This window comes from Electrophorus electricus, chromosome 8 (assembly GCF_013358815.1).
Source record: "Electrophorus electricus isolate fEleEle1 chromosome 8, fEleEle1.pri, whole genome shotgun sequence".
In the NCBI taxonomy this organism is placed as follows: Eukaryota; Metazoa; Chordata; class Actinopteri; order Gymnotiformes; family Gymnotidae; genus Electrophorus; species Electrophorus electricus.
In genome coordinates, this window is record NC_049542.1 from 4,662,649 (window position 1) to 4,689,342 (window position 26,694).

Genomic DNA, 26,694 nt, shown 5'->3' on the forward strand with positions numbered 1-26,694 from the left:
ACTCACACAACATAAACGGATAACACGAATACACGTAACACTGCAGGAACACTAACGACGCAACACAAACATATACGTTTAACATGAATACACGTAGGACTAGCAACACAAACAATGACCAACACTAATGCACACACCAACAGGGGTTTAACTACACACAGACACACACAACATTAAACCAGGGGCAGGTGTGTGCCATCATGGGGGCGTGGTTACAAAACAAAAAATCATTTCAACTGCACTCAGTGGGCCGTACTGCATATAGCGACTGGTCTGTATCAATAACTACTGTACTACATAAAACAAAAAATCTATCCAGCAGCAGGATCTGCAGTTCTACTTCTGTCTGTTTCTAGTTACATCTTCTGTTTGTATTTGTATTTCATGCCTGTAGTTAATGACTCTTGTCTTCTGTCCTTTTTAGGTTCTAGTCAGTTATATACCCATATTACACACAACTTGTTTAGTTTCCTTATTTAGTTACTACTGTTCTCATTTATCTAGAGAGAGGGGGAGAAAAAGAAAGAGGGAGAGAGAGAGGAGGGAAGGAGAGAGAGAGAGAAAGGAAGAAATAGAGAGAGAATGAGGGATGGAGAGAGAAGGAGAGAAGGAGGGAGGGAGGGAGGGAGGGAGGGAGGGAGGGAGCGAGGGTGGGCAGAGGGGGAGAGAGAGAAGGAGGGAGGGAGAGAGACAATATATAATCAGACATTTACATCTTATAACTTGATGGTCATGTATCCATCATACCAACATCTATTGGGAAATCTCTTAGTGATTTCCAGTACCATCATCAGTTGGCTGGTACCATCAGTACCATCAGGTGACTGGACCTGGAGCAATTAAGTATGCCATATATAATAAAAATGGAGTATGTGATATACAATAACAATTAAGTATGTCATATATAATAATAATAACGGAGTATGTCATATATAATAATAACCATTTTACATGTAAATGTGCAGCTATGTTTAATAGTGAAGGCCTTTATCTCGTGTGTTTCTGCAGGCTGCATGTTGGTAGGGAATCTGAGGACAGACGTCATCACTGCATACACAGGAGACTCAGTACAGCTGCCCTGCTCCTGTACTGAACCACACGCCAAACCTGAGAGTTTCACCTGGCAGAAATACAACACAAGAAGACAAACATGGGATGTGATCACCAGTGAGAGTGAACAGTACAGAAACAGAGTTCAGATGGGTACTGCTCACTCTCCAGGAAATCTCTCTCTACTCATATCACACCTGACTGAAGAGGATGAGGGAGAATACTGGTGTTATCTTAACCAGTGGAACTATAAATACATCAAACTCATCATTAAAGGTAAAACACGGTATTTGATCCAAATCCAACTGCAAATGATAAATCCAGCTTTAAGGTTTTCTTATGTATCCACACTAGCAAAGTCTTGGTTGTCTGAGTTACTTGTAGACTTTCTGCTGTTATATTTGCTGTTGTGCTGTCATCTGTGCACATTACCAGTAACGTTTAGTTCAGTGATGGTCAAATACTCCTTTAATTGTAACAAATATCTTGGGCAGTTCAAGTAAGAATTTCTCAGGTTTTTAACACACATGCTTCTTTGTTTTGGTTTTTCTGTTCCGACCCCTCGTTTGGTTTTCCTGTCACTGTTTTCATCTTTGTCTAGTTTGCATTCGTTAATCTTTGTATAAATATCCCTTGTTTTATCGTCTTGGCTGTGGGTCTTTGAATGTGCGCTCTCTCGTCCTCCCGTGAGATTATTGTTGTTTGGTAACGTTATTAGCCTGCTCGTTATTCTAGTGTTTACTGTTTAACTTCCTTCTTGGTAATGATGTGCAGACGAAGTCTTGTGAAGCGTTTGAGGTTCTTCCTTATTGTACTGCTGAAGGATTCGAAGCTTTGGAGCATTGAAAGCTGGTGACAAACAGCGACACCTGGTGGTTTTCAGAAATTATAGCAGCTAAAGATTCAAAACTGCGCAGCACTATAAACAATACAACACTGCACCGCCTTCATATGTCATTAAAAAAAAAAAAAAGGATGATCAGTAATGATGTTTAATAATTAAATTCTGAAATAATTTGTGTAAAATCATTGTTTCCCTTTTATGTAAGTACAACAGGTTGGCGTTAGGAAATGTTTACTCTCACTTTTGACTTCTATAATTAGCACATTTCCAATTTTTTTTAGTAAAAAGATAAAGCTTCCAAGTTATAGGACAGTGCCAAACTTATGAAAGTCTCACCCTCATTCTGTGCTTCAGTGACGTCTGAAGCTTCGACCATCATTATTCACGTGTTGTTAGTAACTTTAGTGGTAATATTAATGGTAATATTAACTTTAGTGGTAATAGTAACTGATACAAGCTTCGGTACACTGTGTGATACGAGCTTCGATGTCTTAGTATCAAATGTTACATCACAATTTTATTGTTTCTGCACAGTTCCTGTATCATTTTTCTCCCTTTTTGGTGTTCCATTTAGTCATTGCTTAGTTTGCATCATTTTGTTAATTTTGCCGTTGTGTCTACCTGTTTTGCAAATGAAGAACTTTCGTTTACACATGTGCGTCAAGTCCTGTCTGCCTCTGCGTTACATTATCGTTCTGAAAACTACACAGTGTGCAGATCATTAATGTTGGTGGACCAGCTGGATCAAAATCACTAATGTGTTCTTATTTTAGATTTTTGATTTAAAACATCTAAAATAAGAAGCAAGGCTTTACTATGACAAGTTGCAAATGGGCGTAAACAAACAGTCATAAAAGTTGATTTAGTCAATGTTGATGTCAGCTTGACATTACAAGTGACATATTTGGAGCTTGTTACTGTAATTATTTACCCCTGTCCCACTTACCTACAACCAAAGGCAGAGGTGCCGGCAAAGGTTTAATGCACATAAAATTACAAAATGTATCTGATTCCAAATTATTCCTGTAATTATAATTTATATTCTGAAGAGAATGCTCTACTGCATTGTCTAGCATGTGTTATGAGAATATACATAACCACCTTTCTGAAATTCCTGTCTTAATGCATCCTGCTTTTTCAGTGGTTCTGTCAGCCTAACATAGGATTTGACCTACTAAACTTATAGTGCAGAGATTGGATACTTTACAGGAAACTGGTGTCAGCACTCTAAATATATATAAAAATATAGCTGGCTCTTCACTCGGCCTCAATCTACCAGTGTAGAGAATTTTGACTACACCTTTGGATTTCCCCTCTCTTCATAAATTATCAGTGATTAACATCATCTGCGAGTGTCTGGAGTCCATCAGTCTCATTACAAATACTACGCGGAGAGCCGAGCTTCATAAGTTCAATGTAGCAAAGGGTTAAAGAAGGTGAAGTGGGTGGCCAGGCCGGGAACAGTAGAGCATGTCTGCTGGAGCATCGAGAGAGAGAGAGAGAGAGAGAGAGAGAGAACAAGCCCAAGGGAGAGATTTCTCCAAATGTACGTCTTCAGTCCACCAAATATGCTCCAGCTCCACTCTCAGCTCTGCTCCAGCATTAACTCCATATGGTTCAGAATTTCTTTAGTCTGATCTTGATTGATCAACAGCCGAGTTTGTCCAACACTGACTAATCAAAGAGTGACCACATACGAGCAGCATCCCTGTCATAGCACATCTGAGAGGAACCCACAGCTGGTAGAGTGATTTACTGTCCTGAATAACAATTGATGAATAACAATATCTCTGCAAGAGACCACAGATGACCACAGCAGTTGGTGGCAAACAAGAACAAGACTTCATAGTTGAGAGTTTGGTGTACACATATAAATATGTTATGATTTTCTTGGTTGAAATGACATAGTATGCCATGACAAATGACGCTGTAGCTCAGTCTCTCTCAGTGTACACATATCTCAGCTACCTGTATGAGGGCATTATGGAATTTGTAGTTCATGAAGCATTTATGTACAAAGTCTTGTAATTTTGCTCTTTTTTTATCTTAATTTTGTAGCTGGTTGGGTTGAGGCTTTAAATTAGAATTTTCTGGAATGTCTATGGAAATACTGACCATTATGCTTCCAGATCCAAGACTGTTGAATAAATGTGTGATCACTCCCTCTGACATATGCTGCCTGCTAAGGCATCTTATTTAGGTTCAATTTAAAGGCAGCATCAGACACTAAATCTGCAGTATAAATAATCTTTCACACCGAACACGAGAAAAATCTGCCTGGTGAAAAACCTCATTCACTTGAAGGGGCAAGAGCTTTACTTGCTTCTTTCTGAAAGAAAAGCAGCTGCTATTCTTATACTAATTATTAAAACAATGTCACAAGTAGTGTTAGCTGTTTTCTGAAGGACTACGTTCCCCAAAATTACACAATACCAAGACCGCCCATAATCCCCTCATTTTGCTCCACCCATGTGAAAACATGAGCGAGGTGGCAGTTAGATGTGACCGACGCTTAAGTCTTCATACATGATGGGAATGGAAATCTAATTAGAATGGGAATCTAACTGGATCATTTCTGTTACTCAGACCTTTGCCTGTACAGACAACACCAGACCCCTCACTAGACACACAGACAAACTCAGTGAGATCAGGTGGAAAACTGAACAAACATCAGCACTTCAAGAATCTGTAGCATTTGATGTATGTACCACTTGATTGCTGTAACAGCTGGAGTGCCGCAGGGCGCGGAGCAGGACGCACAGACTCCCTCGACTTTGACGGACATTTATTAACACATAACACTTACGACGACGGCACTCACACAAAATAAACGGATAACACGAATACACGTAACACTGGCAGGAACATGACAGCAACATGAACATATACGTTTAACATGAATACACGTAGGACTAGCAACACAAACAATGACCAACACTAATGCACACACCAACAGGGGTTTAAATACACACAGACACACACAACATTAAACCAGGGGCAGGTTTGTGCCATCATGGGGGCGTGGTTACAAAACAAAAAGTGACTTCAACTGCAGGCGGTGGGCCATACTGCATATAGCGACTGGTCTGTACCAATAACTACTGTACTACATAAAACAAAAAATCTGTCCAGCAGCAGGATCTGCAGTTCTACTTCTGTCTGTTTCTAGTTACATCTTCTGTTTGTATTTGTATTTCATACCTGTAGTTAATGACTCTTGTCTTCTGTCCTGTTTAGGTTCTAGTCAGTTATATACCCATATTACACACGACTTGTTTAGTTTACTTATTTAGTTACTACTGTTCTCATTTGCTCTAGAGAGAGGGGGAGAGAAAGAAAGGGAGGGAGAGAGAGAGAAAGGAAGAAATAGAGAGAGAATGAGGGATGGAGAGAGAGAGAGAGAAAGAAGGAGGGAGGGAGAGAGAGAGACAATCTATAATCAATATAATCAGACATTTAAATCTTATAACTTGATGGTCATGCATCCATCATACCAGCATATATTGGGAAATCTCTTAATGATTTCCAGTACCATCATCAGTTGGCTGGTACCATCAGTACCATCAGGTGACTGGACCTGGAGCAATTAAGTATGTCATATATAATAATTAAGTATGTCATATTTAATAATAATAATGGAGTATGTCATATATAATAATAATAATGGAGTATGTCATATATAATCATTTTACATGTACATATGCAGCCATGTTTAATAGTGAAGGCCTTTATCCCGTGTGTTTCTGCAGGCTGTATGCTGCAAGGGAATCTGAGGAGAGACGTCATCACTGCATACACAGGAGACTCAGTACTGCTGCCCTGCTCCTGTACTGACCCACACGCCAAACCTGAGAGTTTCACCTGGAAGAAACGCAACACAAGCAGTAAAACATGGGACGTGATCACCAGTGAGAGTGAACAATACAGAAACAGAGTTCAGATGGGTACTGCTCACTCTCCAGGAAATCTCTTTCTACTCATATCACACCTGACTGAAGAGGATGAGGGAGTCTACAGGTGTTATCCTAACCAGTGGAACTATAAAGCCATCAGACTCACCATTAAAGGTAAAACACGGTATTTGATCCAAATCCAACTGTAAATGATAAATCCAGCTTTAAGGTTTTCTTATGTATCCACACTAGCAAAGTCTTGGTTGTCTGAGTTGCTTGTAGACTTTCTGCTGTCATATTTGTTGTTGTGCTGTCATCTGTGCCCATTACCAGTAACGTTTAGTTTAGTGATGGTCAAATACTCCTTTAATTGTAACAAATATCTTTGGCAGTTCAAGTAAGAATGTCTCAGGTTTTTAACACACATGCTTCTTTGTTTTGGTTTTTCTGTTCCGACCCCTCGTTTGGTTTTCCTGTCACTGTTTTCATCTTTGTCTAGTTTGCATTCGTTAATCTTTGTATAAATATCCCTTGTTTTATCGTCTTGGCTGTGGGTCTTTGAATGTGCGCTCTCTCGTCCTCCCGTGAGATTATTGTTGTTTGGTAACGTTATTAGCCTGCTTGTTATTCTAGTGTTTACTGTTTAACTTCCTTCTTGGTAATGATGTGCAGACGAAGTCCTGTGAAGCGTTTGAGGTTCTTCCTTATTGTACTGCTGAAGGATTCGAAGCATTGGAGCATTGAAAGCTGGTGACAAAACAGTGACACCTGGTAGTTCTCAGAAATTATAGCAGCCATATATTCAAAACTGCGCAGCATTAGAAACTATTACAACACTCCGCCGCCTTCATATGTCATTAAAAAAAATGGATGATCAGTAATGATGTTTAGTAATTAAATTCTGAAATTATTTGTCTAAAATCATTGTTTCCCTTTTATGTAAAAGACAACAGGTTGGCGTTATGAAACGTTTACTCTCACTTTTGACTTCTATAATTAGCATTTCCATTTGTTTTTTTTAGTAAAAAGAAAAAGCTTCCAAGTTACAGGACAGTGCCAAACTTATGAAACAGTCTCACCCTCATCCTGTGCTTCAAGGATGATCAGTAATGATGTTTAGTAATTAAATTCTGAAATAATTTGTGTAAAATCATTGTTTCCCTTTTATGTAAGTACAACAGGTTGGCGTTATGAAATGTTTACTCTCACTTTTGACTTCTATAATTAGCACATTTCCAATTTTTTTTAGTAAAAAGATAAAGCTTCCAAGTTATAGGACAGTGCCAAACTTATGAAAGTCTCACCCTCATTCTGTGCTTCAGTGACGTCTGAAGCTTCGACCATCATTAGTCACGTGTTGTTAGTAACTTTAGTGGTAATATTAATGGTAATATTAACTTTAGTGGTAATAGTAACTGATACAAGCTTCGGTACACTGTGTGATACGAGCTTCGATGTCTTAGTATCAAATGTTACATCACAATTTTATTGTTTCTGCACAGTTCCTGTATCATTTTTCTCCCTTTTTGGTGTTCCATTTAGTCAGTGCTTAGTTTGCATCATTTTGTTAATTTTGCCGTTGTGTCTACCTGTTTTGCAAATGAAGAACTTTCATTTACATGCATCAAGTCCTGTCTGCCTCTGCCTCTGCGTTACATTATCGTGTTGAAAACTGCACAGTGTGCAAATCAGTAATGTTGGTGGACCAGCTGGATCAAAATCACTAATGTGTTCTTATTTTAGATTTTTGATTTAAAACATCTAAAATAAGAAGCAAGGCTTTGCTATGACAAGTTGCAAATGGGCGTAAACAAACAGTCATAAAAGTTGATTTAGTCAATGTTGATGTTAGCTTGACATTACAAGTGACATATTTGGAGCTTCTGTTACTGTAATTATTTACCCCTGTCCCACTTACCTACAACCAAAGGCAGAGGTGCAGGCAAAGGTTTAATGCACATAAAACTACAAAATGTATCTGATTCCAAATTATTCCTGTAATTACAATTTATATTCTGAAGAGAATGCTCTACTGCATTGTCTAATGTGTTATGAGAATATGCATAACCACCTTTCTAAAATTCCTTTCTTAATACATCCTGCTTTGTCAGCGGTTCTGTCAACCTAACATAGGATTTGACCTACTAAATGTGCAGTGCAAAGATTGGATACTTTACAGGAAACTGGTGTCAGCAGTCTAAATATATAGAAAAATATAGCTGGCTCTTCACTCATTCTCAATCCACCAGTGCAGAGAATTTTGACTACAGCTTTGGACTTCCTCTCTCTTAATAAATTATCAAGTGATTAACATCATCTGCGAGTGTCTGGACTCCATCAGTCTCATTACAAATACGACACGGAGAGCCGAGCTTCATGAGTTCAATGTAGCAAGGGGTTAATTACCATAATAGAAGAGAAGTAGATACACAATAGAATAGAATAGATATTATAATGAAACCAATTAGAATAAAATAGATATTATAATGAAACCAATTAGAATAAAATAGATATTATAATGAAACTCTGTAAATAAGTTACAGAAATGTGGCACAGAAAATACTTTCTAAATGTTACCTAAGTGCCAGATTGAGAGAAAGACAACATGGACATTAAAGAAGGTGAAGTGGGTGGCCAGGCCAGGAACAGTAGAGCATGTCTGCTGGGGCATCCAGGCAGAAAAAAGAGAGCGAGAAGGAGAGACAGAAATAGAATGTGACTGAGAGAGAGCATGACAGAGAGAGAGAGGGAGAGAGAGAGAGCACAAGCCCAAGGGAGAGATTTCTCCAAATGTACGTCTTCAGTCCACCAACTCTGCTCCAGCTCCACTCTCAGCTCTGCTCCAGCATTAACTCCTTATGGTTCAGAATTTCTTTAGTCTTATCTTGATTGATCAACAGCAGAGTTTGTCCAACACTGACTAATCAAAGAGTGACCACATACGAGCAGCATCCCTGTCATAGCACATCCGAGAGGAACCCACAGCTGGTAGAGTGATTTACTGTCCTGAATAACAATTGATGAATAACAATATCTCTGCAAGAGACCACAGATGACCACAGCAGTTGGGGCAAACAAGAACAAGACTTCATAGTTGAGAGTTTGGCCTACACATATAAATATGTTATGATTTTCTTGGTTGAAATGACATAGTATGCCATGACAAATGACGCTGTAGCTCAGTCTCTCTCAGTGTACACATATCTCAGCTACCTGTATGAGGGCATTATGGAATTTGTAGTTCATGAAGCATTTATGTACAAAGTCTTGTAATTTTGCTCTTTTTTTATCTTAATTTTGTAGCTGCTTGGGTTGAGGCTTTAAATTAGAATTTTCTGGAATGTCTATGGAAATACTGACCAATATGCTTCCAGATCCAAGACTGTTGAATAAATGTGTGATCACTGTTCTCCCTCTGACATATGCTGCCTGCTAAGGCATCTTATTTAGGTTCAATTTAAAGGCAGCATCAGACACTAAATCTGCAGTATAAATAATCTTTCACACCGAACACGAGAAAAATCTGCCTGGTGAAAAACCTCATTCACTTGAAGGGGCAAGAGCTTTACTTGCTTCTTTCTGAAAGAAAAGCAGCTGCTATTCTTATACTAATTATTAAAACAATGTCACAAGTAGTGTTAGCTGTTTTCTGAAGGACTACGTTCCCCAAAATTACACAATACCAAGACCGCCCATAATCCCCTCATTTTGCTCCACCCATGTGAAAACATGAGCGAGGTGGCAGTTAGATGTGACCGACGCTTAAGTCTTCATACATGATGGGAATGGAAATCTAATTAGAATGGGAATCTAACTGGATCATTTCTGTTACTCAGACCTTTGCCTGTACAGACAACACCAGACCCCTCACTAGACACACAGACAAACTCTTTGAGATCCGTTGGAAAACTGAACAAACATCAGCACTTCAAGAATCTGTAGCATTTGTTGTATGTGCCACTTGATTGCTGTAACAGCTGGAGTGCCGCAGGGCGCGGAGCAGGACGCACAGACTCCCTCGACTTTGAAAGACATTTATTGATACTTAACGCTTACGACGACGGCACTCACACAACATAAACGGATAACACGAATAAACGTAACACTGCAGGAACACTAACGACGGCAACACAAACATATACGTTTAACATGAATACACGTAGGACTAGCAACACAAACAATGACCAACACTAATGCACACACCAACAGGGGTTTAACTACACACAGACACACACAACATTAAACCAGGGGCAGGTGTGTGCCATCATGGGGGCGTGATTACAGAACAAAAAGTGACTTCAACTGCAGGCGGTGGGCCGTACCACGTGACCAGTGGTGAGGGGAGCGTTCCGTGACAATTGCTGACTTAATATAAAGAATTCTAGTGAAGGCTTCCACACTGATGCGCTATCACAGAGTTACATATATTGTGTCTGACCTTTATTTAACTGTTAGTTTTATGGCATTACTTAAGACATTCACAATCATATAAACATCAAAATGGAACACTTTATTTCAGAACCAGGGCAAATGCATCACTTTCAGTACAAAGTAATTTACAACAGAGTCATATGGGAGTTTCATTTCAGCTTCATCACCCAGTTTCAAGAACAGGAAGGTACTACATGGTTTGAGGTGCTCACATCTGTTCAGATGTGTGAGGTATGAGTGGTTCAGGTACAGCAGTGTTACTGGATTCAGTGATACTGGTAGGCTGAGAGTGTTCTGACAGTGAAAGATATCCAGCCAGCAGTGTTTCAGTGGTCAGACACTGATCATGACTGGAGTTGGAGGATGGTTAACACTAACTGTGTAATAGACCAGATGGGCTAGAACCACTGACTCTACAAATACAAGATTTTTCTCAACCATTCATATTTATCAAATGTGATGGAGCATAAACTATTGCATAAAGAGAGAGAGAAGGAGGGAAGCAGAGAGAGAGAGAAGGAGGGAGGCAGAGAGGGAGAGAAAGAAAGGAAAAAAAAATAAGAGCAGAGAGAAGAGTCTCCTCTCACAGCTGGTGCTGACACTGAGTTCATTAACACACACTAACACTAACACATCAGGACCAGTCTGAAGTACAAACAATCAGACCAAACCAAATTATTACACTTCACAAACTAAACTACATCACCCACTGGAACACAAACACAAGCACAAAGCAAAATGCAACGTTATCTGGCCCTAAAACGTCAGTACACTGTAGCAGACGACCTGTACACAGTGACTGACATTAAACACAGAACCACGTTGACAAAGTCCAGACTCAGAGAACACAGCCTGGCCGTCCAGACCAGCCGATATAAATGTCATGGCTGCCCAGAGAACAGAGACTCTGTCAGCAATGTAAATATGATACTGTAGAGACAGAGCTGCACTTCCTCACTGAATGTGAAAAATTCATCCAAATACGGCAAATTTACTTTACAAAATTTGAGACGATCCACCCCAACTTTAAGTGTCTGTCTAACACTGACAAACTGCCCATCCTACTGGGCGAAAAGAAGGAAAGCAGCGCTTTAGCTGCGTGATACATATCTGCCTGCCATAAGATGAGGGACAATGATTAACCCACCCAAACACACACACACACACACAAACAGACTATATTACCCAGTTTATAAAAGTTACCTAACTATTTATTATTATTAACTATTTATTATTAACTATTTATTATTATTATTATTATTATTATTATTATTATTATTATTATTATTATTAACTATTTATTATTTTCCATCATTATTATTTATTCATTTTCCTTTCTTTTCACTTCTTCCCTTTTACTTCTAATTATTATTATTTCAGACCAATTACAGTTTCTCTTCAAGTTCTTTATCATAACAGAATTCTTAATTTCCATAATTGCAAAGGTTGTAATGTTGTGTAATGTTCATGTTATAATACTGCTTTGGCAATATTACAATACTATAGTTGTATATGCTCATGCCAATAAAACTTACTGAACTGAAATGCACTGAGAGAGAGAGAGAGAGAGAGAGAGAGAGAGAGACTTGACTCAGAAGTCCCTAATTCATTCATTCAGAAAATGACTGAAGGACACACTGCATCTACAGAGCCCTGCAGCTTCAGACGTAGCCAACGTATCACCACCACTGACACACAGAGGAGTGAACACGTCTGCTTGGCCAAACTGTACATACATCAGTTCTGTAGTACAAAATCTAAACATGTTAAATACATAACAGCCCTGAACCCTCATTACTTATAACTGATCACACTTTTCTAATCTTGCAGAGGCTCCATATAAACCTGTAAATTCTCCTCCAGTGGACACTGACACAACAAGTCCAACAGCTTCAACTAAACCTGCTACTACAATGACGTCTCCAACAGGTTAGAAGACATTCAGTCCATCCACTTCCAATGGAGGTAACACACATTGGTTTAACGAGTGTGGGGCAGGATGCAAGCGTGACTTAGCCTGGTTTGATGCATTTTTGTTTTTAATGAAAATGAAAGCACACATGAACTTACTGTGCTAATGTTGCATACACAAGGTAATACAAGCGATTAAGGCAAAATAACTGACATTAGTGGTTGTACAGGATTGGGCTTTATAGGGTAAATAATGAGGGTGAGACTAGACCCAGGTGACGGGGGAAAGTGAAAGGGGAAACACAGGACCCCTGTGTGAGGGCATGAACCACACAAAGCATGTGGAGGAACAAAAACAAACAAAGGAGCACATGGGGAGGAGGATGGTGGTGAGAGGTGTTACAGTAGCACCCACACCCCCCTTAACACGGGGCTCCTGTGTGATGGTGGTGAGGGGTGTTACAGTAGCACCCACACCCCCCTTAACACGGGGCTCCTGTGTGATGGTGGTGAGGGGTGTTACAGTAGCACCCACACCCCCCTTAACACGGGGCTCCTGTGTGATGGTGGTGAGGGGTGTTACAGTAGCACCCACACCCTCCTTAACACGGGGCTCCTGTGTGATGGTGGTGAGGGGTGTTACAGTAGCACCCACACCCTCCTTAACACGGGGCTCCTGTGTGATGGTGGTGAGGGGTGTTACAGTAGCACCCACACCCTCCTTAACACGGGGCTCCTGACGTGCATAACAGTTGACAAGGGAGCCCGAGCCCGGCATCACACAGCAGGGTCTGGAGAACCTGGACAAGGACAGGTGGGAAAGGAGGAAAAAAAGGGGCAAGTCCATCGGGTGAGGGGTGGAAACAGGACTTTGTACCACAACCAGAGACCTGACAGCAGGCTGGACAGGAGACGACTGGGTTCCAGCTTGGGCAGTGGGATGGACGGGAGCCCGGCTGAGAGTAGGAGCACTGGATACGGGATAACAGGAACCGAACCACAGCTGGGATTGGGACAGTTACAAAGATATGAATGGGAACAGACAAAGGCAGACACTGGGACTGGTAGGGTAACAATGAAAAGTCGTGTCAGTCCAAGCACAACAGAGATGTGACAGGAGGTAGCCAGGCCAGGAATGAGGGAGAATGTCTGCAGAGAGCGAAAGCGAGAGAGAGCGAGAGAGCGAGAGAGAGAGAGAGAGAGACCCCCCCCGGGACAGCTATTCTGCTCAGGTGAAGACTAATCCACTCCATGAGGACTTGACCCAGCAGTCCCTGTTTCATTCACTCACAGAAAATGACTGAAGGACACACTGCACCTACAGAACCTGTAACCTCACACTTAGCCATCCTATTAACCACCAGTAACACAGTGAACCGAATACTTTTGCTTTTACAAACTGTACATACATCAGTTTTGTAGTACAAAATATAAATGTAAACATGTAAAACGCATGAAAGCACAGAACCTTCAGTACTTTCAACTCATCATATTTTCTATTCTTGCAGAGGCCCCACATTCATTCTGTTCATCAACTACCACTGAATTTAAGATGCATTTGTTTAATAATATTCTCCCATCAACTCCATAAAATGATTCCCCACTATATACTACTACTACGAATACTAATAATAATAATAGTAGTAAACGACATTTAGTTTAACATTTAGTTTAAGAGGGAGTGTTTGGAAGAGTAAACAGTTCACAGCTGTGCTAAATAAATGTATTCTGCTGCTGTGTAAGACTGGGGTCAGTGTTTGTTGTGTTGTTACAGTCTCTCCTCAGACTCTGCCCTACATCCCCTTTGCTTTGGTCACTGTGATCTTCCTCCACATTATCGTGGCTGTGGTTTATTACACCAAAAGAAACAAAGGTAAAAATCTCATTAGCAAGCTGTTATAATCAGATTGTTTTCTCATTGTGTCCATTAACATCCATTTTACCATGTGCAGAGTCAGATCCTGAATGAACTGAGTTGTTCTTGTTCATGTGACCTGCTTCAGTGTCAGAAATGAGCAGAGTTCACTATAACACTGCTGGTGGAGATGAAACAGCTAGTCTGCAGTAGAGAAGAAAACCAAGAGAAATCAACAGACCAGCTACAGACCTACACACCTGTTTAACAGACCTGCCACACACATCTGATCAGCGTTAAGTGGCACTGAAATCTGCGTTGTGGTTCGGTCCGGTAGAGAGGAACCGGTGCTAATTACTTGCTAATTGCTAATTAGATACTAGCATAAAGTAGGACTTGTAGGGGCAGGACAATCTAGAACTAAATTCTGACTCCAACAAGCATCATTTTGCTTGTCTGTAAAAAATGTATTGCGTCTGTAAAAAATGTATTGCGTTTTATTATTACATTATCGTATTTTTCCCCAAAAATATTTTTTTCTGCATTTTATGTGTGTATTTCTATTGAAGGATTTTTTTAAATTTGAATTTTAAATAGCATCATATTTTTTTTTCTGTTCTTAATCATGTCTTTTAAAGTCAAATGCCAAACTGTTGGCTGTACGCATCACTTCCACTGTGTATCTATTGTTGTTTCATAAATAAAGAGCCAAAGCAGGACAGAGAGTTGTGGTTTCTGTTTACACCCACTGATAACCACACACATCATGAAGGTGTGTGTGGTGCAGTTTGACAGCAGAATGTGTGTAGAGTGCAGTTCACTGACAGCAGTTGGACATGCCACTATCTGTTGGACATCACTATCTGTGATGTGTCTAGCTGGGGGGAACTGGCACACACACATACATACACACACATAAAAACACATGCACACATTCATACAAACAAAAACATACACACACACACACACACACACACACACATACAGCTGCTTCAGGATGGCCAGACCCACATTTGAAGGACCTGGAGAAAAAAACATAATTTTACACACACACTAAATGTACAAAGTGATACACACCTACCCCCCCCCCCCCCCCACACACACACACACTCACAAATATATGCCTGCTCCCATACATGCGTATGTAGCTACCAGTTTACAGTTGTGAGAATTGTACTCACTTCTTTATTTCTGTTTGTGTTATTTATTCCTCACTTTTTTATTGTTTGTGATGCAGCTCTTTGGTCGCTACACACTTGGTCAAGAAGAAAGGACAGCCAATGCTGATGCACACAAACACATACACACATTCACGCCTACACTAACACATTCATGCATGCTTGCTCGCGCACACACACACACACAAACACACACAGACACAGACCCAGACACACATGTCCATGCTTCTTTTTTGGTTTTGTGGGCTTTAGGTTCTGCTGTGATCCAAATATCAACTTCATGTTTTAATCAGTCAATCACTAACTGACTGGCAGCATGGATTCTGTCACATTCACTCCAGTGACTCCAGTTTAAAGACTGGTTTTCTTAATTAGTCTTTTTTTGTTGTTTTTGTCTTTGTGCTCAAGGCAATTAGTTTACAAATGTGAAAATTCCCAAACTTCATGATTAAACCCCCATGTCATCTCTTGGAAAGATTGAAACAAAAACACTGAATGACTGATGGAAATTTAAAAAAAAAAATGTTATTCTCTATACATATGTCCCAGTCAAAAAGTCATCTGCACAGAATATAACACTACTACACAGTGTAGTAGAGTTTGTGGACAAGCATCATCCATCTCGGTTCTCCAAGTCAGTTTCTCCCACAGGATGGCAGTGCCGTCCTGGAGTGATAAAGGCAACATGAGTCAGAGGGAAACACCTGATAGCCAGAGTCCAGTCAGTGGGAGGAAGTGGACTGCAGTGTTTACACAGGTATGGTGGACACTCCCCCATCCTCCTCAGTGGGGGGTGATATGAGTAGAGAGATATTTCCTGGAGTATCTTTAAGATGCTGAACTCTGCCTGTGTAACCCTGAGTCTGGTCAGTGGGTACGATTTCTTTTTCTCTGAAGATTCGTTTAAGAGTGTGTGGTATGTGATGTTCAGTCTAGGAGCAGGTCAGTAGAACAGACCCTCCCACATGAACCTTTTGGTTCCCCAAATTAATGTGCAGTCTGTGAAAAACACCTGATGGAAACAGTTCAAATTTCCCAGGATGAGGACCTCTGCCATCCTTTTTGAGTATCAAACAGGCCTTGACCTCCATAGTAACCCACAGTAACATAAACACTCTTTAGAAACATAGTCTACTGAATGTTCTACACTTACAGTGGAGAGGAAATATATTCAAATGAACTTTTGACAAACATCTAACCCCAACACACACACCAAATATTTTTACCACCATGTGTGGTCAGTTCATTTTACTATCGGTTCAAAGGGATCTTTTCTTCTTATTAAAGAAAATAGCACATGCAATTAGAGCAGCTAAAGAATTGGCTACCTGAGACTTTTAAAAAGTGTTGAACGGATGTTAAGGAGCATTTTAAATTCAGAACATTCTTATTACCCGCAATGCAGTGTGTTAAGCATTTGGATGGTCAACCCTCAGTGAGGAGACCGGTTTCATCTTTGTGAACCTCAGGTGCCTGGAGAGAAGTCCTGAGTTGCACACAGGACACTGAGTCAGCAAGCACTCAGAAGTGCTCCAGCTTATTCTCACACAGGGCTTAGAATATATAGACAGCATGAGTGACAAAAAAGAGGAAGAATGTAGTTTTGGCAGACTGCTATCACAACAAACGTAGAAAACCTGCTTGGCAACAATATAAAGTGACTAAAACAACTATAGAATCTCTGCTTGGCAACAGAGCAAAGATAAATGATTTAAAAATAGCTATTATACTGTTTTTAAATGGAACCGTTTGTCAGAGGATATTTGAAGAGTGCTGACAACGGTGTGCAGCTTAGCATTGAAAAGTCATGGAAATACCAACCTGTTCATTGAACAGTTGTGGCATCCTCCAGTGTTGATAATTGAGGTGATGTTGGTTAAGTAACGTGTGGCTTACAACGCAAGTTCACGGCTACCAGAGGGAGGCCACAAGCCGGGAGCTAGTCAGGGTTGGTTAGCCTGATCTCCTTCAGGTGGCATCACCCTACATAACAGCTTCATAAAGGCCCCTCTTAGAAAATCTTGTTGTGACACACGTGTTACGTCTGTCAGGGTGCCTCACCCCTGATCAACCTGACAGTCACAGGTTACATATTGAAATTGTGATTGGTGGGTTGTGGGAGTTGTGCATGCAGACAAAACCAGACCGGGGCATGTGGTGCATTGCATTGCTCCTCCATGTTTTCCTCAGTGTCAGTTGGCAGTTGGTTTATGGGGCAGAGTTGGTGGCTCTTAATGAGGGTACAACCTAATCAGAGTGTGCCAAACAGCTAGCAGGAGGCCTGGTTGGCTCAAATGGTCTTCCCATCAAAACTTCGAAAGGGGCCACTTTTGTGGTTGCACTAGGAGTCATATGCATTTCACATAGAACTGCAGCTAGCAGTTTTTTGATCATGTAGTCTGTTCATTCCACTATGCCTGACGACCGAGGGTAATAGTGGATGTGAAACTTTGATGCTCAGATATTTACAGAGCTGATGAGTCATGCAAAACATCAAAGCACTCAAACAGGCAATGTTCAGGATGGTAGAGAAAAACAGAAGATGTCTTTATTGACACCAGTATGGTTTACAACAAAGGAGTTGCCTCAAGAACAACTGCAGACCTTACATTTGGGATCTTCTTTTATCCTTCTTGCTACACCACCCCACCAAAGTAGAGTGTCACCCTCCAAGAATGCCATTTCTTATTGTCTTATGTCTCAGTGAAATGTCGTCTCTCCAGTCTTAGCGCTCCATTAACTTTTCACACTTATCTGTACCATCTTTGCATTAGAAAAATCATCATTGTGTGTTAATATCTGCTTTGGTCATTATTTACATTCCAACATTGAGTCCATATGTGTCATATCACCCAATTCCTCATCACAGTACAGCACCCAGCAGGCTGTTTGTCACCCAACCCAGGACTCCACCAATCATGAACTTCACATCAGATCGTCATTACCGGAATATTGAACTCCCCTGTGTACTTGATTATTTAAGCCTGTCTCGAACATTAGGACACTGTGAAGTATTGCCTCTAGAGTCCTATGCATACCGAACGTGCTTTGGATTGTTTTCCTGTGTACCGAACCTTGACTTAATGTTTCCCGTTTCGGATTTTTGCCTGCTCCTTTTGGATTCTGATGCCTGGATTATTGGTTGGTCTTTATGATTTTTTGACACGGACTGTTTTCCCTACTTTCGAGTTACTAATTTATTTCTGTGACCGTTTCCACTACCTGTTACTACAATAAATCCCTATTTTTTTTATCTGCATGTGATTTTTGCCTGGCCCATACTTCACCTCCATGCAGATGGTGGACTCAGATGCTTTGAAGGAAGCTTTGAACAACCAGGGTCAACTAATCCACCAACAGCACCAGTTGCTTGAGGGTTTCACACAGTCAATGGATTATAGGCAAGCAACAAGCAGACCAACAAACTCAAATGTTGGAACTAGGACAAAGTCTCAGAGAACTTACATCCCAGCTACAAATGATGACTACTCCTTCTCAGTTCAGTCCCACACCTGCACCTACTACCGCCACAAGCAGTATCCAACCAACCCTCCCTCTGAGAAACCTGAAAAATATTATGGCTACCCAAGTGTCAACGTTTTTTGTTGCAATATTCATTGTATTTCAATAGTCTTCCAACCTGTTCCAATCAAGATAAAATTACCTTCATTACCTCTCGTCTAACTGACAAAGCTCTTAACTGGGCGACAGCCATTTGGGCTAACGTACAACTGGCGTCTTATGACGACTTTATTGAGCAATTCAAGGCTGTGTTCGATCACCCACATGAGGGAAGAACCTGTGTGGAGATACTTACCAAATTACACCAATGCAATCATTCTGTGGCCGACTACCCATGAGAATTCCGTACAGTCACTGCTGGCAGTGGATGAAATTAGGTGGCGTTGATCGTCACTTTCTGGAATGGTTTCAATGCAGAGATTTTACATGAACTGGCTTGCCGAGATGATAAGTTATATTTGAATCGGCTTATAGCTCTTTCTATACATCTGGATCACTTCATCCAGGAACGAAAACCACGTAGAACTAGTAGTTCTCACCATAGCTATCCCTCTCCCAGTTATAGACCAGTGGAACCAGTGCAATATGATTCTTCATGCTTCACTGAAGAGGAGAGGCAGCACCGATTCCAATATGGTCTCTGTTTTTACTATGGATCCTCAGAACATTTTATCAGTGGTTGTTGTCTTCGACCTAATCGAGCATCACTGAGCCATAGACAGATCAGGCCACCCATGTCAGAAAACAAGGTAGAGATCTTGCCAGAGAAAGAAAGATGATCACTAAGACATTTTAAAGTGTTTTTATTGGGTCTCTTACACCATCTTCTACATTTACAGCCTTAGTTGATTCAGGAGCTGAGGGACACTTCATACATGAATCTTTTATGGGAAATGGACATCCCAGCTATTAACCAAGTCTCTTCACCTGGCGGGTCTGGAAGGATCACCAGTAGGAGCCGGTTATATTACACTCCGCACTACACTCATAAAACTTACCACAAGCACACTCCACTCAGAGATCATCTAATTTCTCGCCATAGAAGATGCCTCATTACCAGTCATTTTAAGTCTACCTTGGCTAGAACAACATGACCCAATTATAACATGGTCACGTAAGGAAATCACTCAGTGGTCATCTCAATGCCTAAGAAATTGTTTGACATTACCAGTTGTCCAGTTATGTTCCACCACTGTTGAGAGCCCTGCTGATACACAAGCCTTTTCCCTCCCTCCGGAATATCAGGATCTCACTTTGGTCTTTAGTAAGAAAAAAGCAACCCTGTTACCTCCCCATCATCCCTACAACTGTGCTATTGAGCTCCTGGAAGTATCCGTGTTTCCCAAGGATCGTATTTATCCTCTCTCCCAAGAAGAAGAGAGGAATATATAGATGAAGTATTAAATCAAGGTTTTATTCAGCCATCCACTTCCCCCATGGGGAATACAGGAGGCACAGAAGTTGTGGGGTGGGCACTGGTGACACCTCCCCCTTGCCTCTACGAGACTTAGGTACCAGCGCATGAATTCCGGGGCTGTATGCCCTAGTGGAGGGAGTTTCCTCCTCGAACGAGGTCGCCCCTCTTTGTGCCGCACCGGATGGTTTGCTCGATCCCGAGTGGCACCTCCTAGGTGGAGCATTGGGCGGTATCTTAAGTGCTGGAGGCTCATCGCTCTCAGAGTCTGCAGACTCTACGTCACTGATGTTGGGACGATCCCCACCTCCATAGACAGGTCCTCCCCATAGTCGAATCCCAAGTCTGACTGTAGACTAACGTCGCTGCACTCCCCGTTGTTTCCATAATCCGCCTAACCCTCGTAGAAGTCCATCTAGGGGTTGTAGGACCCAGAGAAGTCCACTTCCGCATGCCAATCCTCAGAGTCCGGATGCGGTCTGTAGGACTCCGCAGAGTCCGATCCTGGACCACACTCAGGACCCCCCCAAAATTGTCCAATGTCATATATCAGACTCTATATATATCAGACAATGTCATATATCAGACTCTGACTTTCTATACTCTCTCATACGAGATAATTATACTCCGCACGTGTGTTTGCCCTCAAGCTCACAAACATTACACACATATGCACATGCATCCCCTGTAGCTACAGCAACACAATGAATTAGTCAATTGCAATTGTTGAAGCATGGATGAAACTTAAAAGGGGTAATTTATGAAAAACATTTTTTTTTAGATATATTTAATGACTTTAGCTTCATATATACTGCAGCCGAGTATGTGTAGGGCTAGGACACCATTCCTAATCACCTTTTTACTTTCATTATCTAACTGTTCCTTTGTTTTTACCCTAATGGCCAAAATGTGTATTCTGTTCTTCAGTCTCCTCCACTTCAACTTAGGAACATGGAACACAAACTTATGTAGGCCTATTCTTGGTTTAAACATTATTCATTTCCCATCACTCAGTTCTTCCGTAATCTTTTATTACTTTTCCATAATCAAGTCTGACTTCTTGATTTTATTCAAAAGTATTTTTTCTTTAATTAATTAAGTACTGTACTTTGTCTTTAATTACTTATTTTAGTTAAGAGTAATTTTAACCTAGGTTAGATAGTTCATAAGGCGAGACAAACAATAGTTAACTTATGATGTCACGCAACCAACCCCAGATGTCACATATGGCCTTTCTGGATTTCCATACAGTACTTTGGAATGATGTCATGGAACGCTCTCCTTCCTGCTGATCACGTGCTACGGCCCACTGTGTTCAGTGGGTGTTTCTCGTTTACTGTGACTTAACTTGTTTGTAACCACACCCATGTTGTTTAGCACACACCTGCACCTGATTTAGTGTCGTTATGTCAGTATGTATTTAAACCCCTGTTGGTGTGTGCTAAATGAATTCTACAAGACCAGCTGTTTGGCAAATGCTTTGACTCAGTCATCTTGCCATCTCAGTTTGGCCCATGTCACTCAGAGAACTGACTGTTCACTTGCTGCTTAAGTGACAGTCATATGTATTTTCATACTTAGCATTCATACCTAACATTCACACATAACATCCCCCCACCCTATTTTTTAAATATATTTTTTTATAGAACCAGTACTAACTGCAGGCTGGGAGCGCCACGCTCATATTAGACCACTCATGAGAACACTTGATGATTTGCAAATGTTTTATTATTTCAATATGCATAATCTTTTCTTCAGTTTTCCTGATTGAAGAAAATTAAAATCTCTGCCCAAATCCATATGGGGAACATTGTTTCTGAAAGCATCTTTGAACACAAGTATCTGAATAATAAGAATAATAATTAATTAATTACTAATTGAGATTGTGGCTTGGAAATTAAGCTATATCATGTGCTGGTAGGCATCCAGCCATGCCAGCTCCCACACATCCTCCAATCATGTGAAGTTAGTGTGACCATGAACAGCTGTGACTTATCATGGGTTTAGTAACAAATATCTTTCTTTCAGTAGCCAGTAACTTTAGTGTTTTCATGCTTGCTGGTACGTTTCTGGTTCAGATATAAATATTGGCTTGATATGAGCCAATTCATATGCCAATGAATGGCTATAGTATCTCCTATATATCAACATGCATCTTTATTCTTCAGACATCCTTTGCAGAAATGTTTTGCAAGACACATTAGGATACACAGAAAATGCTTTGCTTAGTTCTACAGAAATATGTGACTATTAGTAGCTTATAGTTAATAAAACTGTTTATTATGTTTCTTTCCTAATAGAGGGCCTTAACATTGGGGGCAGTAACGCCTGCTGTGGTAGAGTGGAGATCTACCGTAATGGTCAGTGGGGAACAGTGTGTGATGATCACTGGGACATGAAGAGGTGGTGTGCAGACATCTGCGATGTGGCCCAGCTCTCACTGCCCACTGTGGTCAGGGACAAGAACCAGCATGGCTGGAAGATGTTCAGTGTTTAGGAACTGAGAAATATATAAATCAGTGTTCACACAGAGGATTTGGGAAGGAGGACTGTGGGCATATCGTTATTAAATAAATCATAAATAGTATTGTTATTATATAAAATGTTTTACAAACATCTTAACTTATCTCTTTAACAGATGACATGCAGAGTGTTACATTGATCGAAATCTCATCATGCTCTGCTATCTCACCTGCAGTGGCAACTGCAGGCAGACATTTATTAAATAAGATGAAACATGGATTAACAATAAACACTAAAGGCACTCACGCATAACAAACAGGGCAGCGCGATATTAACACATAGACATAAACACAATTAATGACAGGATCAAATACTATGAACTCTGAAAATACGCATGAATATTAACACTAACAATGACCGACAACTAACTCTCAAACACAGGGGTTTAAATACATATATACATAAACGATGTGTGTAACAAGGATCAGGTGTGATGACTTATGATGAAATCAAGGTGGGTGTGGTTACAAACAAAGGCATTACTTTTGGCTGCTTCTTCTTTTGTGTAGCTCTGCAGACTGGACACCAGTGCTTTTTACCTACAGTTCACATATCGTCCCAACCATTCAATAGATGATGCAATTGCCCCCACTCTTCATCTGACCCTTATCCAGCTGAACAAAGACACATACGATAGAATTCTGTTCATAGACTGCAGCTCAGAATTCAACACCATCATTCCTCAGTGTCTGGTTGAAAAGAGACTGCTGGGTCTGAACTCCTCTCTCTGCAGCTGGATCCAGGACTTTCTTGGTGGGAAAGCCCCATCAGTCTAGATCAGGATCACTGTCTCCAGCACCACCACACTGAGCACTGAGCTTCCCCAGTGTTGTGTGCTCAGTCCACTGTTGTTCACATTGCTGACCCTAAATTGTGCAGCAATGCACAGCTTGAACCACATCAAATTCACTAATGGCAAGACTGTGGGGTCTCATCAGCAGTGATGATGAGTCAGCGTTCAGAGAGGATGTCTCAGAACCTGTCAGTCACTAAATGTGGAAAAAAACAAAAAAGATGGTGGTTGACTTCAGGAAAGTATGTAGTTTTCACTCTCCGATCAATATCGACAGCTCCTCTGTGAAAATCATTACAAGCACCAAGTTCTTTGGTGTCCACCTAGCAGAGAACCTCACCTGGACCCTCAATACCAGCTCTATAGCCAAGAAAGCCCAGCAGTAACTCCTACTTCTAGCTCATCCCCTGCCACTATCCTCACCATGTTCTACAATAGACAGCATCCTGAGCAGCTGCTTCACTGCCTGGTTTAGGAACTGACTCAGACCGCAAAACCCTGAGGAGAATAGTAAGAACAGCAGTTAGGTACTGTTACCTCAGTAACTGCTGTATACTATAAGCGTATTTGTTTATATGTCACAGTATGGTGCACTGGTTGAAGTTGCCTATATGTTAATATTTGTGCTGTATTTCATATTTATTGTTTACACATGTTCTCCTTTTGTGTTGCATCATGGTACTGTAGGAGCATTATTTAATTACCTGTTTATAGCTAGAAAGTTTCACGGTTGGTCAGCCAGTTAGCAGGGGAGACACACCCACCCCTGCTAAGGACTACTCATCGCACCTGCCCCGTTCACAATCCCCTGATTACTAATTATTTTCACCCATTCCACATTCACTCCCTGCTCTATTTTAACCCCCAGATCCGAGGAGACGGAGCTGCACATTAGTGGTCCTACTACGTTGAGTCGAACCATGCATGATCAATTGTCTAGAGGAAGACTAGCTCCTCTGTATTTGTATTTGAGGTTCCATGCTTCCATCACGGACAACCTATGGAGAATAAAGATTACCTCGCTGCTGACCCGCCTCTCGCTTCCATTCACCCGCCGCCGTCACAGAAAGACAATAAAAAGCCTCTTGACCACTCTTTTGACCTCTGTTTACCAGACTCTAGATCCTAAGTTATGGGCCACCCATTGTATTTCTTCTGTAACCAGGCCACATATTTGGTCTTTATCTCCTTCTGAAGATCTGTCAATTAGCTGACTTCAAGTTGGCTTTATATTGGTTTCAAGCCTCTGTTTCCAGGGGGCATAGTGGAAGTGGCCTGTTGCTTGCATTCTGTATGCTAGGATCTTGAGCTTAACTACTACAGTGGTATATACCAGTTTGTTGGTTTCAGTTATACAGGTTGTTGGTATTGTGCTTATTGCTGCATTTACATTTGTGAGCATACTGTCTGATGGTAGCTTACCACGAAGTTAGGTGAGCTTCAAGCAGTGGATGACAGTAGTTACCTTAGTCATGACCATCATCTGCATGGCCACAGCTGGACCACACAATGTCCACATTACAGTTTGGCTCTGGTGGATTCCTGATGTAGTCTGACCTTTCTTTCTCAGATGCAATATGTGTTCTGTCTGGGCAGTGATACTGACCCTTTATTTCATCCATCCTTATAGCATTATTATACTTTACATATATAACATATATAACATAGAATCATAGAAACATATTTATCTTTTATATACAGTGAATGTAAAGATTGTGGGGTGGGGCCTGGTGGGTGGGGCCTGGTGGTTGGGGTCTGCCATAAATGCTATTGAGCTCTTTCATTCTAAATAGTTTTGAAGGGCACCGATCTGCAAACTCCATCACAGTTTGGGCGTATGAAAATTACATGGAACGTAAAAAAAAAAATTATATTGTAAATCTGTCTAGTTTTATCTCTCTTACCAAATTTATTTCACTGTTTATATTATACAGTTTATATTGAACAGATTTTATGTTCTATGATTTTATTATCCAGGTTTTTATCATTGGTTTTTTTTTTATCTTGATTGTGTGTACTCTTATCTTGTACTATAATTTTAAAAAGTTGTATACAACTAAAGTTTACTATTATTATATTAGTACCACCAAATGGTTTAGTTTAATGGCTTTATTGAAGCTTCATGTTTTAAACCATGCCACATGATCATAATAATGATCTGAGTGTAGTCCTCTTCCTCCTCTTCATCACAGTGTCTCAGTGTCTCTTCCGTGATGCAGTGATGGGCACAGTGACGTGTTCACCGTTGCCACACTCACAGCAAGCATGAGATGGAGCTTTCAGCTGGGGGGGGGACGGTGAGTCTTGCAGCTGGCTGGAACAACCGTCTGTCCATCCTCATCTAAAATGGATGAAAGCAGAGAATGTTTGCACAGCGTTCATTTTAATTTAGTCAAAGAAATAACCTGCTAAACCTGCCTGTGTGGCGTTCACATTACTCTAATGCAGCATATTTACCATATGCCTTGTTTGTATGTTATATTGAACAGCAAAAACACAGGGCCTGCTATTCTCTTCAATTAATTCTCAAGTCTGCATCTTTATTTTTCTATTTAAAATGTACTTAATAATACATCTGGATTTTGGGAAATAAGGAACCACATGAGTGTAATGGTTGGGAGGCTGAGGGTGAACACATATACAAAGTAACAATGCCTCGGATGTGAGAGTGAACTGGAACAATGAGTATGCAAACCCTAATGAGAATGAGTAAACGAACAGACAGGATTAACAAATAAATAACAAGTTTAATATAAAAAAATGAACAAGAAAAACAACACAGAATAGAATGAGGGAAAGAATCAGAAGACTAAGCAGGCTAACAGGGCGAGGCTGATAACAAGGCAACTAAGGAAACTTAACACTAAGGAATGGCTAACAGGAGAACAACGATGAAGCACAGAACCAGGTTACTTATGCTAGACGAGACTGTAAACCATGGACAGGCACAGGAATTGGGACAGACTGAGGGAAAAGGAGTGGGACTGGCAACATGGCTAGAACAGGAGGCGAGCACAGAGACAGGAGAGGAGAAATACTGGGATAGCTGCGGGAACAGGGACAGGCACAGAAGCAAAGGCAGACGTAATTATGTTAAACAAAACTGAGACAGGCACAGCAACAAAATAAACAACAGGCATGAGTGCAGCTACTGGAACAGGTAAAGGAACACCGATGCCACAAGGCAGGGTAACAGGTTTTTACCAAGTTCACACAAACAGGTATAGATACATTATGTAGATGCAGTTACAGAAGTGTCGTAGGGCGTGGGCACCAGTGG

The 26,694-nt window shown here is 40.8% G+C and overlaps 1 protein-coding gene across 5 annotated transcripts in view; it reads left to right on the forward strand.

The window, feature by feature from the left end:
- The window catches only part of LOC118241875 (polymeric immunoglobulin receptor-like), a 28,255-nt gene extending 13,753 nt beyond the window's left edge, over window positions 1-14,502 (forward strand). For 3 of the 5 annotated variants that reach the window (XM_035529300.1, XM_035529298.1, XM_035529301.1), the window contains 5 exons: window positions 1,009-1,326; window positions 5,644-5,961; window positions 12,049-12,147; window positions 13,904-14,002; window positions 14,133-14,502. In XM_035529300.1, coding sequence (XP_035385193.1) covers window positions 1,009-1,326; window positions 5,644-5,961; window positions 12,049-12,147; window positions 13,904-14,002; window positions 14,133-14,197 — 899 coding nt within the window. In that variant the 3' untranslated portion in view covers window positions 14,198-14,502. Of the gene's footprint in view, window positions 1-1,008; window positions 1,327-5,643; window positions 5,962-12,048; window positions 12,148-13,903; window positions 14,003-14,081 lie in introns of all 5 variants that reach the window. The other 2 variants (XM_035529299.1, XM_035529302.1) reach the window with 2 other exon arrangements.
- Window positions 14,503-26,694: the final 12,192 nt, after the last annotated feature.